This window comes from Dendropsophus ebraccatus, chromosome 8 (genome assembly GCF_027789765.1).
Source record: "Dendropsophus ebraccatus isolate aDenEbr1 chromosome 8, aDenEbr1.pat, whole genome shotgun sequence".
Classification (NCBI taxonomy): Eukaryota; Metazoa; Chordata; class Amphibia; order Anura; family Hylidae; genus Dendropsophus; species Dendropsophus ebraccatus.
In genome coordinates this window covers 117613052-117631540 of record NC_091461.1, presented here as the reverse complement: position 1 = coordinate 117631540, position 18489 = coordinate 117613052, and the positions used below count along the sequence as shown (strand labels likewise).

Here is an 18489-nt window from a genome sequence, read left to right as displayed (position 1 = left end):
GAAATCCCATGAAGCAGTAATAGATGCCAAGATACCCCAGGTATCTGTAGAGGAGACTTTTAGGTTGTCTACTATTGACTTATGAAGGGAGGTTAAACTTGTAGTCGTCCAGCTGTTGCAAAACTACAATTCCCATCGTGCCTGGACAGCCGAAGCTAAAGCTTTAGCTGTCCAGGCATGATGGGTATTGTAGTTTTACAACAGCTGGAGAGCTGCAGTTGACACCTGTGACTTACAGGGTAGCTATCTTTAGGTGGCGCTAGAGAGGCATTGCCTAAGCGGATTGTGTGGTGAATTCCCTCTATAAACGTGCAAAGTGAACATACAATTTTCCAGAAGCTCAAAAAGACACCTACGGTTCTCTTGCTGTGGTCCTTCAGCTCCAACGCTCTCTTCTCTGCAGCTCGCATTGTCTTTCTCTGTTCATAATATTCCAAATGGCCGACTTCTCTGTCCAGGTAATGCAAGACACCGCTGCTCTGTAGACGAAAAGGGAGAATTGTGGAAAGGAACAAATCTTGTGAGTACTCAGGTTCGTCCAAACCCGAGCGTGCAGCATTTTATTACCGTTGGATGCCGCCCTAGGGAGTCCTGGAAAACATAAATACAGCTACAGGCCATAGGCTGTATCCATGTTTTCTTGGTAGCCCTAGGGAGTCCACGTGTTTACAGCCTATGGTCTATGGTTGTATCCATGTTTTCCAGGACTCCCTAGGGCTTCATCCATCTTCTTTAGCCACCAGTAATACCATGCTGCATGCTCAGGTTCCATGCCGCTCTCGCATGAGTAGCTGCAAATCCTGTGTCAGCAATATTTCCCAGATGGCAAAACCGGGACCAACACTTTCTGCACTGGATCCCGAGTATTGGTTAAACTGAATGGGACTCTTAATTCCGAGTACTGATCATTGCCTAAAAACATTGCTTGCTGGTGTGTTGCAGATCGGTGGGGACGCCAGAAAAGATGTTCAGTTTTAAAATACTAGAGAACCCCCTTGATCTACTGCCGGCCATGTTTTTCTGGCATGGGGCCATAGATCAGGCAGGAAGGGGTGAAACTTCCTGATCATTTACTTTGATTTCTACAGGATTCACCAGCATTAGTGGGGCCCTTTGACACGACTTGTTTAATGTAGTGGAGATACCAGCCATCCTCGTACCAACCTCATGAGCGGAGGGGTGATGTAGGGTCCATGGGATCTCTAAGACGTGGAGGGTGCTGCTGTCATCAGCCACTGCCAGAAAATGCTGCTTTGCTGCAAAATTAAGATACAATTCTCATTGGCTGCCATCCATATTGCCTCGCTGTTCCGCATCTTTGGGCGCACGCTAGAACCAGCTTGTGCCATATAGACTATAAAGGAGGGGATCCCTGGTATGATCCGCAATGCAGAGCAGCAGTAAGAGGGGGAAAAGGAAGGAATTAAAGGGAATGTGTCATCTAAATTTTCTTTTTAGATAGTATCTGAGTAGAGTCAGATACTAAACTAAAACTTGTTCTTTTTTTTCTAATCTGTTTCTATTTTCTGACTGTATTTTTTTTAACTTCCCTTATTGCACATTGTTATGGGGGCAGCCATATTGCCTGGGCTGTTCATAACAGCATTAAGTGACATGCTTTACAGCAAGACTCGTGGACATAGACAACAATAGACAGACTCTGTCCCCTTGAGATGAATGTGAAACATTACTGAGCGCGCTCTGTGACCTGTGAAGAGGTCATTCCACAGGGAGCTGCTATTGTCTGCGCTATCTACTGGTGTCACATGACGCTGCAATGCTGTACAGATCACTTTACAGCAGCCTCCTCTTATCACCACAGGCAGAACAGGAAATATCAGCTTAGTTTTAGCCCCAGTGGTGAAAATGAGAACTGCAAGATATCAGGATTGTTTTATAATATAGAGAAAAATGGAAAATTTGAAAAAATGTTGCCAAAAATATGTTTAACATAAAAACACTATTAAGGAATAAGTCATTTTCTGAAGCCACATATTTGTGTATACAACTCCCATGCAGGATTATGTGTCTCCATGGTAACAGACTACAAACCCTATGTGTAGTCAGATCCCAATGTGAAGTCCTGTTGCTGTCTTATGGCCCTATTCCACGGAACGATTATCGTTCATAAACTCGCTCAAACGACCGCTCGTTAACGATAATCGTTCCGTTGAATTGATGAAAACGATCGAACGACTCGAGCAAAATGGTCGTTGAATCGTTCTCAAAAGTTTTTCAACATGTCGAAAAAAAATCGTTTGTCTTCCAACGATAATTCGCTAATCGTTTTGTTGAATTAGAAATCGTTAAATCGTTCTGGACAGTATCAAATTCTCAAGGTTTTTTTAAGGTTTTGTCACACCTCTCTCACACCTCCAACTTCTATTCCCCGCCTACATTATCATCCCGGCGAACGTTTTAACGATCATGTAACGACCGCAAAATAATCGTTATCGTTCACATTACCACTAGATTGAATGTGTAATCGTTCGCAAAAAATAGTCGTTTATTGATCGTTAACGAGCGGTCGTTTGAGCGAGTTTATGAACGATAATCGTTCCGTGGAATAGGGCCATTACATCTGCCCTGTTTTCTTGCTAATCTGTAAACAATAGATGGAACAGAGTAACATGACTGCAGAATCAGGCGTCACATAGGTCTGCATGGGAGCTGCGTACACAAAACGGCAGGAGATTTATGATCAGGACAATTTGCAAACTTGCTTCTTGTTTAGATGAACCTGGAGCAATATGGTGTTCATCTCCTTTTCTTTATAATGGGACATACAGAACATACAGTGGGGTAGTGGATCCCATCATAAATCGCCCTGGTGTATTATAGCACCACTGACCTGACACGATGCAGGGCTTAATGTAGGTGATGGCGGCTGCCGATATGTTCTGCATCTGAGAGGGCTCGTGCGTCTTTTCCAGTAAATCCCATATATCCACGTTTCCATCCTCCTTGCCGATGAAGAAGACACCGGGCCGGGACAGGGACCAGTGGGCCGCAGTATACCTCCTCTGCGCGCAGCACGACTGAAGGATCGGTCCGTTCTGAGAGATAACGTTACAGTCAAAAAGGAAATCAGGAGATTATAAACATTAACCCTTTAATACCTGCAACAAAATGCTCTACAATAAGGTCCCTTACTGCCCCCCATACACTGGGCTCCTTCCAGATCCTTCCTCCTGTCCTCATCTGTCAACCATTTATTAGTTTTATTTATAGCCAGGAACTCTGAGTGACAACCACTATGGCTGACTCCATACAGTAGTTCTAATACTGGTTGTCACAGACTTTTCCCTAAATCTATCTAGTTCTGCTGAGTTCCAGGACTTCATGTTTGTTCTCGCAGTTCTACCAAGTCCTCATCCATAAGTGCTGTGTGTCTGAAGAGAGATCCGGAGGAGAGGTCTAGTCACGCAGTTCTTCTAATCTCTTGGCTTCACACTTTAAAGAGTTCTTAGACCATGATGTTTTTCTTCCTACATTTGTATTTAAAGGTAAATTCCGCCAAAAGTTATTTTTTCCAAATCAACTTCTGTCAGAAAGTTATAGAGATTATAAATTTACTTCTATTTAACAATCTCCAGTCTACTAGTACTTATCCAGGGCACCTTTGGGCAACTGGACACGGAAACCCTGTTATACCAATAAGTAAGAATTAAAACTGCTCAGACTTGGCTTATTCTGTGGATCCAGTAGTAAGTCTTGGGAAGAGCGTACTTACCTTTCTGATCCCGTATATTACATATAGTGATAGAAATCTACACTGCATACTCGACTATAACATTTTGCCACCAAAACAATATAGTAATACTCACAGTGACTCCTTCTTTCCAGATAGCAAAGTTCCAGCCCCCGACTGTAAGAACAAAGTCCTTTAGGAATGGAGATCTTTGCACGGTGTGTACGAGGCCGTCGTGGACGACGTGTTTCTGTCTGGGTTTAGCACCTGCAAACAACAAAGATGAAGACTGACAGTGATGGCTACTCTGGTGACAATACTATATGCCCTGCTATGCCCAGCCAAAATCTATATTATTGTGCAGCTTGTCAACGGTTGCTGCCCTATGCACATGGCTCATCTGCTTTTATAGTATATATGCTACACAGTCTAAGTATGAGATGTGGTGGGTACTGTAAAGAATAACTAGGGAATATATATATAACTCACTGATAAGTCTTCCAGTGTCTCCGTCCTTCTCCATCTTCCAGTCTGTGTATACCAGATCCCCGTCCTGTAATGAGATGAAGGCAATAAACACTGGAAATACTGGAAACTATGGGAAAGATTATTCATGAGTTTGTAGTAATGGTAGAAATAGCAATGGGGATCAGTGCTAGGTGATGTACTGACAGGTGGTGGTGGTGGTCATCTCTACTGGGGGATGTAGTAATAGGTGGTGGTGGTCATCTGTACTGGGGGATGTAGTAATAGGTGGTGGTGGTCATCTGTACTGGGGGATGTAGTAATAGGTGGTGGTGGTCATCTGTACTGGGGGATGTAGTAATAGGTGGTGGTGGTCATCTGTACTGGGGGATGTAGTAATAGGTGGTGGTGGTCATCTGTATTGGGGGATGTAGTAATAGGTGGTGGTGGTAGCTGGCAGTAACAGTGATAGTGGTGATGGTAGTAGTGACAGTACATTAATAGTAGTAGTAATGGTCATCTGTACTCGTGGTAACTATAAAAGTTGTATTGCTGGTAGTTACTGTAGTGATCACATTGGTGACATCACAGACTCCTCTTCCTCCGGTTACAGGTTAGTGTTAGGTATTACTATGGTAGTAGGCTCCTCCACTCAGTAGCTGACTCCCTCGTCGCCTTCTCTAGCTTTTCCAGCATTTTCCTGTGACTTTCTGAGATTACCCCGATGCTACCGTCTGCACCGCGGGAAATTAAAGCACTCACTTCAGTTCCAGCAAAATAACTTGTGTTGACGTCCTCCAGAACTTTGGCGTTCTTGGCAGACGTTGCTCTTAAGCTGCTGTAATTGATTCCTCCCTCAGACTTCTCCTCTTTGACTTGGGCCTGTAGTTTGTCTACACAAGATGGAGAGAAGGAAGAGGATAAGTAATATTACAGATGCACTAAGAATGCACATGGCCGTGTGAAGCCAGACCGACCTGTCAGACCCATAACGTCCCAAATCCTTATATACTGAGTCATGGGAGGTCAAGTCTGCACCTCGCCAGCAGAATATGGGGTCCTGTGCTGGCTGGGTGAAGTCTAGAGCTGGCTACAGGAAAGGTCGGCAATGGGGTCGGAAAGGGTTGAGCATTGATTGTAATGGAGCTGCGTCACAGAAGGTAGGGGATTTCCTCCCACTGGGGGCAGGCCAGTGCTTCAGCCGGGGACGGTACTCGTAATAGACCGCCACCGGGCCGCGGTTCAAAAAAAGGACTGTGGCACCAGCTTCCCCACGCCTGATGGTACATTCGCTTTAAGGAGGAGATGCATGTTAACCTAGAGTAAATGACCTGAAGGTTCCTCATCCTTCTAGAGGGATGCACCTAGCTGCTGCAGAACTTCTTTTCAGAGAGGAAAGGGTTCTATTAGTCATGGATTAACATAAAGAGGTTCTGCAACAGCTGCATGTGTATTATACAGTTAAGCTCGATTGTTTTCCTATTTGCGCTGGACCTCAGGTGTCTATAGAGCTGCACTCATTGTATTGCATCCATTGTTTATCTATCTATCTATCTATCTATATATATATATATATATATATGTATATATTAATATATATATATATATATATATATGTATATATTATATATATCCTGCCCGTGACCTCCTTGCTGCTTTATCATTTAGTAGGAAATGTAATATATGACAAGACCAGTGCTCGCCCATTATAGATCATTTCCTCGCCCTTTATCTCGTGCACCGGGGGTGTATTATATCCCAAACCTGACAAATAACAGTTCCTGCCAGGATGGCCGGCATTGGGCTATTAAAGGCAGCAGATTGTATCTGTTTCACTTGAAGAAGCTGTGAGTTCCTGTATTGTGATATCCTGAGGTTCAGGCGCTGAATGACAACATGACAGAATTAGAATCAGGAAGAGAATGGCGTGTGCCAGGGGAAACGTTGGCCCCGGCCCTGGAATGCTGGAGTTTGGCTGTAAAACAAGCTGGAGGCTGCGGCATTCCTCCCGGTACGTGTAAACCCCATTGTCCTTATATAGTGCTGGCACCGTACAGGGTTACAGCTCAGGGCTGCACAAACGGAGGAGACAGGGGATTAACTGTATAAGGGTCCAAATACAGGGGGGGGACGGGGACACGAAATGTCATCAGCTCATAAAACTACTGCAAAAAAATAAGAGGGCTGGAATGAAACGTGGTCAAAGAGGGCAACTGCCCGGGGGGACCTGCTCCAGCGAAGATGCAGTGCAGTCTGCAGACGGCATGTTACAGAGCTGCAGGGACACCCACCAATCACAGGAATAGGGGTCCTTTGTTCCCCGTTTGTATAGAGTGGCAGTCAAGTATCCATTCAAAGCTTATGAGACTGCAGAACATAGCCAAGTACAGTGCTGGGCTATCTCTGGTAGTCTCATTGTGTTTAAAGAGAATCTGTCACATAAACTAGTGACAGAAATGCTGAGCAGGTCGGTGTATGACTTCCATCATTCTGTTCAGCCGTTCTCCTAATATGCAAGAGAATAGGATTCTTGCCACACCCCTCCCCCTGCCTCCAGCTGCTAATTGACAGCTGACTGCCTATACACAGTATGTATAGATAACTGCCAATCAGAAGCTGGTGGGCGGAGTTTTCTGCTTCTCATGAATATCCAGGACTACTGAGCTCATGCACCTAATGGAGAGGACTACTTTTTGCCCATGTTATTCAGGAGGATATCTCTGGATCAGCTGCACAGAACAATGTAAGTGATACATCATTCTGTTCAGCTTCTCTGTCACTGGTTTATGTTACCCTGAGATAGGACAGCACAAACCTACTGACAGAGTCTGTTTAAATAGAGTGGTAGTATAAATGCTTGGTTGCCCCTAAGATCATCTCAGAAGACACTGAACCCCCAATGCTATCCAGTGAAGTCTCCACCAGTGCCCATCTACTACTCATCATCTACCAAGTAAGGAGTAATACGAAGGCACTGTGTACCATGTAAGTGTGTATGACAGTGCCAGGTGTTATATGGGCACCTACTGAACTTTGGCATTTGCCATTACATGCTGGTATTGTTGTATTTAGCACAGGGTGGCGGTATTATTGTAGTGTGGCTATGTTACTTGATATTTATATCTTGGAAAGAAGACCATAGAACATGGAATATATCCACATAAATGCTGTAAAAAGTTATACTATATGACTCCTCATACGCTTATAAATCTTTTATTGCCGCCCGGTGGCAGCATACAAACATTGGCTCAAGCCTGAAGTATCACCAACACTAGCAGGTCTAAATCATGGCAGCCTCACATCTGGTGCAGATGTCTGTGCCTACCTTGCAGCAGCCTCCGATCTGGTGGGGATGTCTGTGCCTACCTTGCAGCAGCCTCCGATCTGGTGGGGATGTCTGTGCCTACCTTGCAGCAGCCTCCGATCTGGTGGGGATGTCTGTGCCTGCCTTGTGGCAGCCTCAGATCTGGTGTAGATGTCTGTGCCTGCCTTGTGGCAGCCTCAGATCTGTTGTAGATGTCTGTGCCTGCCTTGTGGCAGCTTTAGATCTGGTGTAGATGTCTGAGGCTGCCTTGTGGCAGCCTCAGATCTGCATACGGGCCTATATGATACAATGCCGGTGTATACCTTGTATCCTTATAACCAAGAAGACTGACGGCCGCAATCACTGCCAAAGGGGCGTCGCCTAATTCTAAGTAACGGTTCTGAATACTGATTTTTAACATTCTCCTACCAATTATTATAGGAAATAAAAGGGGGGGGGGGATTTTTTTGTTGCCACAACGTAACAATATGTGAAACAAAAGACTTTCCTAATGCACTGTACTCCCCCTGTACACCATGAGACAGCCTGACCTATCCATCATGGCGGTCTCTACAGTCAGGGTGGGGTCACTGTGCAGGGGGGCTGAGCTGATCTTACCCGCCGTCCTGCAGTGATGATGCTCCTCTCTCAGGCTGATCTTGATGGGGCTGAACTCTCCTCCTGTCTCTATCTTAGGAATTGACGTCTGGAAGGAAATGGAGAAATATAAGCAAACAATTTACAAGACTATGGACTATAAAAACTATAGACTGCAAACTCCAATTGTTCTGGTTTATGTCTTACTATATCCTAATATTGAGAGGAGCAAAACCCCAGCACCGACATGAGAGGTACAGAGATCTGGAGTCGATGAGAACCCATCACCGCTCCTGACCTGAAAATCCTTGTATTCCCCATGAAATAACAATGATGGATCAGCTATTCTTATAGCTGTGTGATGTGCCGCTCCTCTGTTATTCTTACTATAAGGGTGCCTTCACACCTACCGGATCCACATGTTCATCCCGCTGCGAATATGTGCTATCATAGGGGTGAATGGTACCGGATCCGCAGCGGTTCTTGCTTCGAATCCGCAGAAGTGAGATCCGCTGTGGATCCGGTAGGTGTGAAGGCACCCTAAATGTGTGACTTTATAGCCAACTGGGTGTTACCAATTGGGGGGGGGGGTGTCCTAACATGGATAAGTAATGTAATGTAGGTACACAGTGACCCCACCAGCAGAATAGTGAGTGCAGCTCTGAAGCAGAATACAGGATCAGTAATGTAATGTATGTACACAGTGACCCCACCAGCAGAATAGTGAGTGCAGCTCTGAAGTATAATGGCCCTATTCCACGGGTCGTTTTAGAGGAGCAAACGAGCGCTATTAGCGCTCGTTTGCTCCTCGTTCGCCGCTCGCTGCCGCCGCTATTCAACGCGGCTGCAGCGAGCGGGTGAGTGCGGGAGGGGCGGCGGGGAGCTGCGGGGGGGCTGCCCGGGGGATCGCTGATCGTCCGGGCAGCCCATAGGATATAGCAGCATCTGCTGCCGACGCTCCTATTCAACGGAGCGACGGCAGCAGATCGCTGCTATATCAGTCGCTTGTTTTTCAATATGTCGAAAAACAAGCGACTGCAACGATCAGCCGACATGAATGATGTCGGCTGATCGTTGCACTCTATTCCACGTAACGATTATCGTCCGTAGCGGTCGATATCGTCCGAAAACGAACGATAATCGTTCCGTGGAATAGGGCCTTTAGGCTATGTTTACAAAACATGAGAGACCGGCTACTCGCTCCACAGTGTGCACTGACATGGTTTTCTACGGCTGTAATTCAATGATTAGCGGCCGCAGAAAACTGAAATGTCAGTTGTTTGTGGCGCCGCTAGGGATCCCGGCTGGAGTGTATACTATGTGTACAACTTGTACAATGGCCGTGATTTTATGAAAATATACGTTGTGTGAACATAGCCTAATATAGGATGTAACTCAGGATCAGTAATGTAATGAATGTATTAGTCCCGGCATGTGACTGGCTGCAATCTGTGATATCCTGATTCGACACACAAATGGCTTTGTCTATGAAAAAAACTGTTAAAGAAGCTGACATGGCGTCATAGCCGGCACATCTGAATGTCCTGTCTGCTCTCAGTTACCTGACTAGATGAGAAGATGTATTAAATTTCCTGCCAGACAAGTAAGAGAGGAGGAAACGGGTTTTTTTTTTTGTGCATCCTACATAAATGACAGCGACCAGACCAGACGGAGAACTCGCAGGAGCCGCTCTAATGTAAAAATGACATTAATCCGGGACGGGGACAGCTGGGATTATCCAGAAACCCAATCACTGCTGGATCTGCTTTCCATCTGTATAATCTGATAGACATTCCAAAATGAGGGCTGAAGCATGGTGTATTGTTATATAAAGAGGCCGCAGAGGATATGCGGGTGTATATGTGTATATATCTATATACAATGAGTGGCCACTTTATTAGAGACGCCTGCCCTTACTAGTGGATGGACATCTGGACAGTAGGACGTCATGGCTGCTGTTTACCCTATGGCAGAAGGAGACTGTCAGCAGGACAATGCACAACCCACTGGGGCTGTATAGTCATGGATTGGTTCTAGAAATATGGCAGTGAATTCTCCTGGCTTCCTTATGTCAGTCTTCACTGTTCTCCTAGCTTTTTATTTATGAAGCTCAGGATAAATATATATATATATATATATATATATATAATATATAATATATATATATATATATATATATATAATGTTATAACTAATAGTACTGGCTTCAGCATGGTTTTGGCTAATTTAACCCTGGCAGGAAGTTGTGTAGTCCTCTCATTTCCTTTGTTGTATTGTCTCCAGCTTCAAGGCTCCTCCCCCTCTCCAGAGACAATACATCACCCCCTTCTATATCAGGTGGCTTGGCTGGATCCTGTCTCAGAGCTCTAGCCACACCCCTTGAGAGATGTCATCTTCTCTGACCAGCCCCTACAGCCTACATCATCATCATCATCATCTCTCTGTCATATACATGTATATCTTTACTGGGACAGTTAGGGAACAATGAGGAGTTATTAAAGCATGCTGTCATGTGCTGAACAATGCCACAGAAAGAGGAGCAGACAGGGAATGAGCACAGCAAATGCTGCAACCTGTCTGCGATGAAATGAGACGTTCTGTACTAGCTCTGAACAGGGAACTGGCAGGAGTGCTGCTGTGGGAAGGGAGTAAGCAGGGTGGGAGGGCAGAAGGAAAGCAATGCAATTTTAATACTACACCACTGCTCAACCAGGAAGTATAGAACCAAAACCCTAAAACAAACAGATTTTTGGTGGATTCAGAACTGGGTAGACAGGTAAGCATTGCTATAAGCTTCACCTTTCTCTTTAAAGGGACACTCTAATTCCTCTGTATACCCATCAGTGCTGATAATTTCCATAGATGAGAGGGGTGGGGGAGGATATTGCTGAAAACACGCACACAGGCGATATCCAATATCTGCCTGATTTCGCTGTGACCGGCCTGGGGTGGATAGGCGCTACTGGTCCATGGAGCAAACTACTAACTGCACAGGAACAGCGCTGAGGATGAAGGTAAGAGATATACACTCCTCCTCTGTGTCTCCTGTGCAATAAGGACATATCCGCAGGTTAGATTCATCTAACCTGCTGATAGTTCCCCTTTAAGGAGTGAAAGATGTGTACTAGAAATTTGGCTATAAGTAATGGGGGTGTAATAGGAATGTGGCTAATCTCCCTCGGCTCAGACAGTCCCACACCCATTTACACTGAATATCATCAACTATCTGGAGCTAATGGTTATCGCTGCTACTTCCAGAGATCTGGGACTGCTGCCATAGGAGAGAAAGATAAAATAATTTGTTTATAGATCAAATAATCGTTAAGATAATTAATTGAAAACCTGCCGCAGGTATTATCTGGGATCTCAGCGTCTACAATCCGTGGGCTCGGCCCTTCCAGGAGGATAAATATTTATGTCTGCGCTGATAACAATTCCTGCAATTTCAGTATCTAGATGCCGGTGCCAAACCTTACAGTAACCGGAGCAGAGCGTCTGCTACCTGTGGTGTATTCTCTCCAGCCTTCCAGTACTTATCAGCTGCTGTATGTCCTGCAGGAAGTGGTGTATTCTTTCCAGTCTGACACAGTGCTCTCTGCTGCCACCTCTGTCCATGTCAGGAACTGTCCAAAGTAGTAGCAAATCCCCATGGAAAACCTCTCCGGCTCTCCAGGCTGGAAAGAATACAGCACTTCCTGCAGGACATACAGCAGCTGATAAGTACTGGAGGACTTGAGATTTTGTAACAGAAATAAATAACAAATCTCTTGCACCAGTTGATTTGAAAGAAAAAAATAATTGGTGAACTACCACTTTAAGTGGCAAGAAATTGCCCTCCACTTGAGGCCCTATTCCACCAACAGATCTGACGACAGATTATCTGCCAAAGATTTTAAGCCAAACCCAGGAACAGACTATAATCAGAGAACAGGTCATAAAGGAAAGACTGGATTTCTCCTCTTTTCAAATCCGCTCCTGGGTTTAGCTTGCAGATAATCTGTCGTCAGATCTGTTGGTGGAATAGGGCCTTTAGATTCTGTACGGTGATGGATGTGTACCTTAAGAAGCGGCTTCCAAAGAAGGTCGATGTGTTTGAAGGTATCGGGCACCCCGAGCGGAGCCTCCCGCTGGTTCTCTTCTTGTTTCTTGCTTGTCAGTGTCTGTACATGAGGCTTATGTGAGCGGATGTCCCAGAACATCACAGAACTGTAGGTTACAAATGAGATTATGTCAATGTGACAATCTACTATTATACAACCTGATGCACGAGGACTGACCTGTAGAGATCTGCTATTTATAAGGTGGGAATACAACTACAGAAATGCCTGAAAACTTATGGCCCTATTCTACGGGCCGACTGTGTGGAGCAAACAAGCGCTGTCAGCACTTGTTTGCTCCTCGTTCCCAGCTCACTGCCGCCACATGTAGTAGCATGTAAGTGCGGGAGGGTGCCGCAGGGAGGCTACCCGGGTGATGGCTAGATCGTCCGGGCAGCCCATAGAGGATAGTGGCGGTCTGCTGCTGCCACCGCTACTATTCCACAGAGCGATGGCTGCAGATTGCTGCTATCACAGTCGTTTGTTTTTCAACATGGTTGAAAGACAAACAACTGCAACGATCAGCCGACATGAACGATGTCGGCTGATCATTGCCTTCTATCCCACAGGACAATTATCGGCCGTAACAAATACAGCTGAAAATCGTTCCGTGGAATAGGGCCTTGAGGACTGATCTATCTATCACCTATCCATCTATGTACCTATCTATCTATCTCCTATCTATCTATCTATCTATCATCTATCTGTCTCGTATCTATCTATCTATCTATCTATCTATCTCCCTATCTATCTATCTATCTCCTATCTATCTGTCTCGTATCTATCTATCTATCTATCTATCTATCTATCTATCTCCTATCTATCTATCTATCTATCTATCTCCTATCTATCTATTATCTATCTATCTATCTATCTATCTATCTATTTATCTCCTATCTATCTGTATCGTATCTATCTATTTATCTATCTATCTATCTATCTATCTATCTGTCTCGTATCGATCTATCTATCTCCTATCTATCTATCTATCTATCTATCTATCTATCTATCTATCTATCTATCTAGTATCTATCTACCTAGTATCTATCTATCTATCTATCTATCTATCTATCTATCTATCTATCTATCTGTCTCGTATCTATCTATCTATCTAAATCAGAAGAATACCGCAGCACTCATGGGATAGAATTCAACACAACGTGTTTATTTCCCCAAACCGCGACGTTACGCTCTCCACACTGAGAGCTTTTTCAAGCAGTGGTGAAAAAGCTCTGTGTGGAGAGCGAAACGTCGCGGTTTGGGGAAATAAACACGTTGTGTTGAATTCTATCCCATGAGTGCTGCGATATTCTTCTGATTTATATTACCTATACCGGGTGGTCGCTGGTATATACCGCCTGGCACCACATCTATCATTACACGAGTGCTGCATTCATTCTGAATCTCGTATCTATCTATCTCCTATCTATCTCTCTATCTCGTATCTATCTATCTACTATCTATCTACTATCTATCTCCTATCTATCTATCTATCTATCTATCTATCTCCTATCTATCTCTCTATCTCGTATCTATCTATCTACTATCTATCAGATATGTTTGTCTTCCCATACTAAATGGCTCTGGGATCACCATCCTCTCTCTCTCTTTACATCACTTTAGCCTTCAGGGCCATCTGTTCATGAGACATAAAATAAAAGACGTTCTTGAAAGGGAAAGTATTATCGGCGTTGATGCTCTTGTGCAGGATTATGTTTGCAACTGACATGTCTTAAGAACCCTTCATAATCCTTTTTTTTATTGTATGTGTTTTTGTTTCTCTCTTTCTTGTTTGTTCAAATAAAGAAATGAATATTAAACGAAAAGGAAGAACTATCATATCTAAAGAACTGTCAGGCTTTTTGATCTTTAAAGGGCTATTCTTATTACAATAACTATCTCTAAAACAGTATGTCATTAAAAGTTAAGAGACTATGAAATTGGTTCTATTACCTGTGAAGCTGTCAGATGTTGGGACCTGGCATAGTAGAGCCCAACACAGCACAGCAGAATGCAGAGCAGGGGAGCACAGCACTGCTGGATAGAACAGCCAATGACCGTGGAGGTGCCCGCCCATCACCCAAAGCAGGAAGTGAAAACAGGCCTGGAGCATGAAGAAGGATAGGTTTGGCAGCTGAGAATACCCCTTTAGGGTGCGTTCACACCTACAGGATCTGCAGCAGATCTGCAGCGGATTTGATGCTATGTTCAGTTATTTAAATGAAATCTGCTGCAGAAAATCAGCTGCAGATCCTGTAGGTGTGAATGCACCATTAAACAATTAGCTGGAAACTCTGCTCTTGGATTTTGCAAAAATTTTACCCCTTTTTAAGAAATATAGCAGATTGTATGATGATTTCTTAATATGTCTGTGATCAGCACTGTAGGAGATGTCATGTATAAAGGGGTACTGTGGGGTTCTCCCCTTGCTGCCTTCTCCCCTCTCAGAGAACACCTGCTAGTTCCCTGTCCAGAGCTGATACAGAACATTGCTCTACACAGCAGACTATCTCTCCACACATAATGTTTGAAAAAGTTGCTGTATTCACTGCCTGCTTCTTTGCCTGTGGCATTGTTCAGCACAAGACAGCATGCTGTAAACACAGTACATTATTCCCTAAACGTGTGTGTGTGTGTGTGTGTCTCTCTCTCTCTATATATATATATATATATATATATATATATATATATATATACACATATATACACATATATACAGTGGTACCTTGGTTTAAGAGTAACTTGGTTTAAGAGCATTGTTTTGGTTTAAGAGCTCCCTGTACTAGGTGGGAGCGCGAGTTGGGGAGGGACATGGTCTATATAGCGGGGTATACAGCACTGTACTCTGACCCAGGAAGTCTCCTTATATTATATATATATATATATATATATATATATATATATCAGGAAGGGAAGATGGTTATGTAGACTAAAGGGGTTGGTCAGAGATGGTGATATCACTGGGAGGGGTGGGACTAGAGCTCAGACAAGCTCCGGCGAAATATCCTGAGACCAAAGAAAATGATGCATTATCTTGGGAGAGACAGGAGCTGGAGACAATATCACATGATGAAAGAACAACGCAACTTTTTGTAATAGAGGAGTCAAGCACAAATATGCTCATAATGCATAGTTAACCCTTAGAGGACCAGGCCAATTTCAATTTTTGCGTTTTCGTTTTTTTTCTCCTTGTGCTTAAAAGGCCATAGAACTTGCATTTTTTCACCTAGAAACCCACCTGAGCCCTTATTTTTTCCCCACTAATTGTAATTTGCAATGACAGGCTGAATTTGTTTATAAAGTACACTGCGAAAGCAGGAAAAAATTAAATGTGTGGTGAAATTGAAAAAAAAAAGAAGATTTTTTGTTATTTGGAGGGTTTTTGTTTTTAGACCGTTCACCCTGGGGTAAAACTGACTGGTTATATATGTTCCTCAAGTCGTTACGATCACAACGATATGTAACATGTATAATATTATTATTTTTTTATTTGATGGCTTTTAAAAAATTCAAACCATTGATAACAAAAATATGTTCCTTAAAATCGCTCCATTCCCAGGCTTATAGGGCTTTTATCCTTTGGTCTATGCGGCTGTGTGAGGTGTCATTTTTTACGCCATGATGTTTACTTTTAATTGGTACCTTGATTGCGCAAATGCGAGTTTTTATTTACTTTTTATTACAATTTTTTTGTATTTGATGCGACCAAAAATGCGCAGTTTTGCACTTTGGGATTTTTTTGCGCTTACGCCATTTACCGTGCGAGATCAGGAAGGTGATAAATTTATATTTTGGGCGATTACGCACGCGGCGATACCAAATATGTTTATTTATATAATTATTTATTTTTATATGGGAAAAGGGGGGGTGATTCAAACTTTTATTAGGGGAGGGGTTAGGGTTATTCCCCCTGGAGGACTTCTACTATAAGTACACTGATCTCTCATTGAGATCTATGCAGCTGAAAGCATTCGAGTGCAGAGCAGGGGTCAGCGCCATTACGGCGCAGACCCCGGCCGGGTCAACTGGTGTCAAAAAGTTGTATAGATTTGTAATTTACTTCTATTTAAAAATCTCAAGACTTCCCATACTTATCAGCTGCTGTGTGTCCTGCAGGATGTGTTGCTTTATTTACATTCAGACACGTTGCCTTCTGCTATCTCTGGCCGAGACAGTAACTGTCCAGAACAGTAGCAAATCCCCATAGAAAACCTCTCCTGCTCAGGACAGTTCCTGTCTCGGCCAGCTGATAAGTATGGGAAGACGTGAGATTTTTAAATAGAAGTAAATTACAAATCTATATAACTTTCTGACACCAGTTGTTTTGAAAGAATTTTTTTTTTTTTCGCTGGATAACCCCATGCATCATGTATACTATGGCTCACTGGGCCAGCTGGCATCACTTCCTGCATTCGGTCGCTTTTTTTGCTGTTACTAAAGACCAAATGGCCTTAGGGACGGAGCCTCAACTACGACACCTAGTGGCCGAGTGTATAGCATTGTATTTCGTATAGAAAAAAAGGCAAAAAAAAATTAATAAATGAAGTAAATTGCAAAGATGAAGTGTATCGCCTCCCCTGCTGTTGTTCACCAAAAAAAAAAAATTCTTTCAAATCAACTGGTACCAGAAAGTGTCAGATATTTGTGATTTATTTTTATTAAAAAAAAAAATCTTCAGTCTTCCAGTACTTATCAGCTGCTGTATGTCTTGTAGGAAGTAGTATATTCCTTTTTTCCAGTCTGACACAAGACTCTCTGCTGCCATATCAGGAACTGTCCAGAACAGTAGCAAATCCCCATAGAAAACCTCTCCTGCTCTGAACAGTTCCTGACATTGACAGAGGTGGCAGCAGAGAGCACTGCATCAGACAGAAAAGAATACATAATTTCTTGCAGGGCATATAGCAGCTGATAAGTACTGGAAGACTTGATATTTTTTAATAGAAGTATATTATAAATTCCTGGCATTTTCTGACACCAGTTAATTTTTTTATGAACTACCCCTTTAAGGACCTCTATACACATTCCCTAATATATAGTAACATCAAAGATTTCACATTTGGGTTCACCTACACCTTAAGCTGCATGAAATTCACAGTTTGAGCTTTCAGTAGCTCAATCGTACATGGAATTCACGGGTCCTGTCAATAATCTCTGGCTGCAAGCTATATTATGTGTCTGACTACACTACTTACTAGGAATCTACATAAATCAGTCTGCAGGAGGCGATTCCAGGACACAAAGCAGAAAGATATCATCTTCCAATTATATACATGGTGCCAGAGAGCAGGTTCAATCACGCTATTTGTATAAATACCAAAAATATGCATTCTGGGGTCAGGTAAATAGGAAGAAACATAAATTCACAAATGTTTAAAGCATTTGTCTGGAGGGATTAAAATGGGCAGACTGGTATAAAAAGTAGTACTCACCTCACTGATCCCCCTGTGCCACTGTTCTGACAGTGTTGGGAACTTTGCTAATTTCCACTTCCTAGTCTCCATTTTAGGACATTGAAATGCCTGCCCAGCCAATCAGTAGCAGAGGCGTGTCACTGCAGCAGTCTGTGATTGGCTGATCAGGGATTTCTTGTTTGTACAGATAGGGACTTGGAAGCTGGGATCAGCAGGGATCAGGTCAACATCAGAACAGCAGCAGTAGGGTATTGGGGAGTATTTCTTTAACCTAGTTTGTCCCTTCAGGCAACTCCTTTGCTCTCACATTCCAGAGGGTCAGTGCTTAGTAAGACATTGGACTATGTGAATAAGGCTGGGCATCATGGGGGGTCTGGCTGCAAGAAAGTTGCCCATTGTGGAACCTCAAAGTTTTCCTATGGGAAAGAGGTTGTGGATGACTTGAGATCATGACTAGAATTCCAATATGGTCTCATAAGATTTTTCCCATAGGCATATTGCAAGTTTAGGTGTAAACTGCGATCTCTCAAAACCAAAACTTGTCATGGTGTCATGGCCTAAAAGGTATTATCACTTTAAATGACAACAACATATAAAGGTCACAGATTTCTGCTCTGCTGATTATATTGAACAGTTTACTATTTGTTCTATCTGAATGACAATATTATGATTGGCTGGCACAGCGGCAGTTGTCATTAAGTTTTCCCACAATCCTCTATGGCTAGTCTGTCTAGTTGTGCAGATATATATATATATATATATATATATATATATATATATATATATATATACATACATACACTCACCGGCCACTTTATTAGGTACACCATGCTAGTAACGGGTTGGACCCCCTTTTGCCTTCAGAACTGCCTCAATTCTTCGTGGCATAGATACAACAAGGTGCTGGAAGCTTCCTCAGAG

The 18489-nt window shown here is 43.3% G+C and overlaps 1 protein-coding gene across 2 annotated transcripts in view; it reads right to left on the bottom strand.

Moving 5' to 3' along the window:
* DNAI3 (dynein axonemal intermediate chain 3) overlaps window positions 1-18489 on the bottom strand; it is a 56689-nt gene that overhangs the window by 1810 nt on the left and 36390 nt on the right. For both annotated transcript variants that reach the window (XM_069981540.1, XM_069981541.1), the window contains 8 exons: window positions 12116-12263; window positions 8079-8166; window positions 4919-5049; window positions 4181-4244; window positions 3828-3958; window positions 2852-3056; window positions 1165-1256; window positions 357-479 (listed from right to left, as the gene is read on the bottom strand). In XM_069981540.1, the coding sequence (XP_069837641.1) occupies window positions 357-479; window positions 1165-1256; window positions 2852-3056; window positions 3828-3958; window positions 4181-4244; window positions 4919-5049; window positions 8079-8166; window positions 12116-12263 (982 nt within the window). The remainder of the gene's footprint in view (window positions 1-356; window positions 480-1164; window positions 1257-2851; window positions 3057-3827; window positions 3959-4180; window positions 4245-4918; window positions 5050-8078; window positions 8167-12115; window positions 12264-18489) is intronic.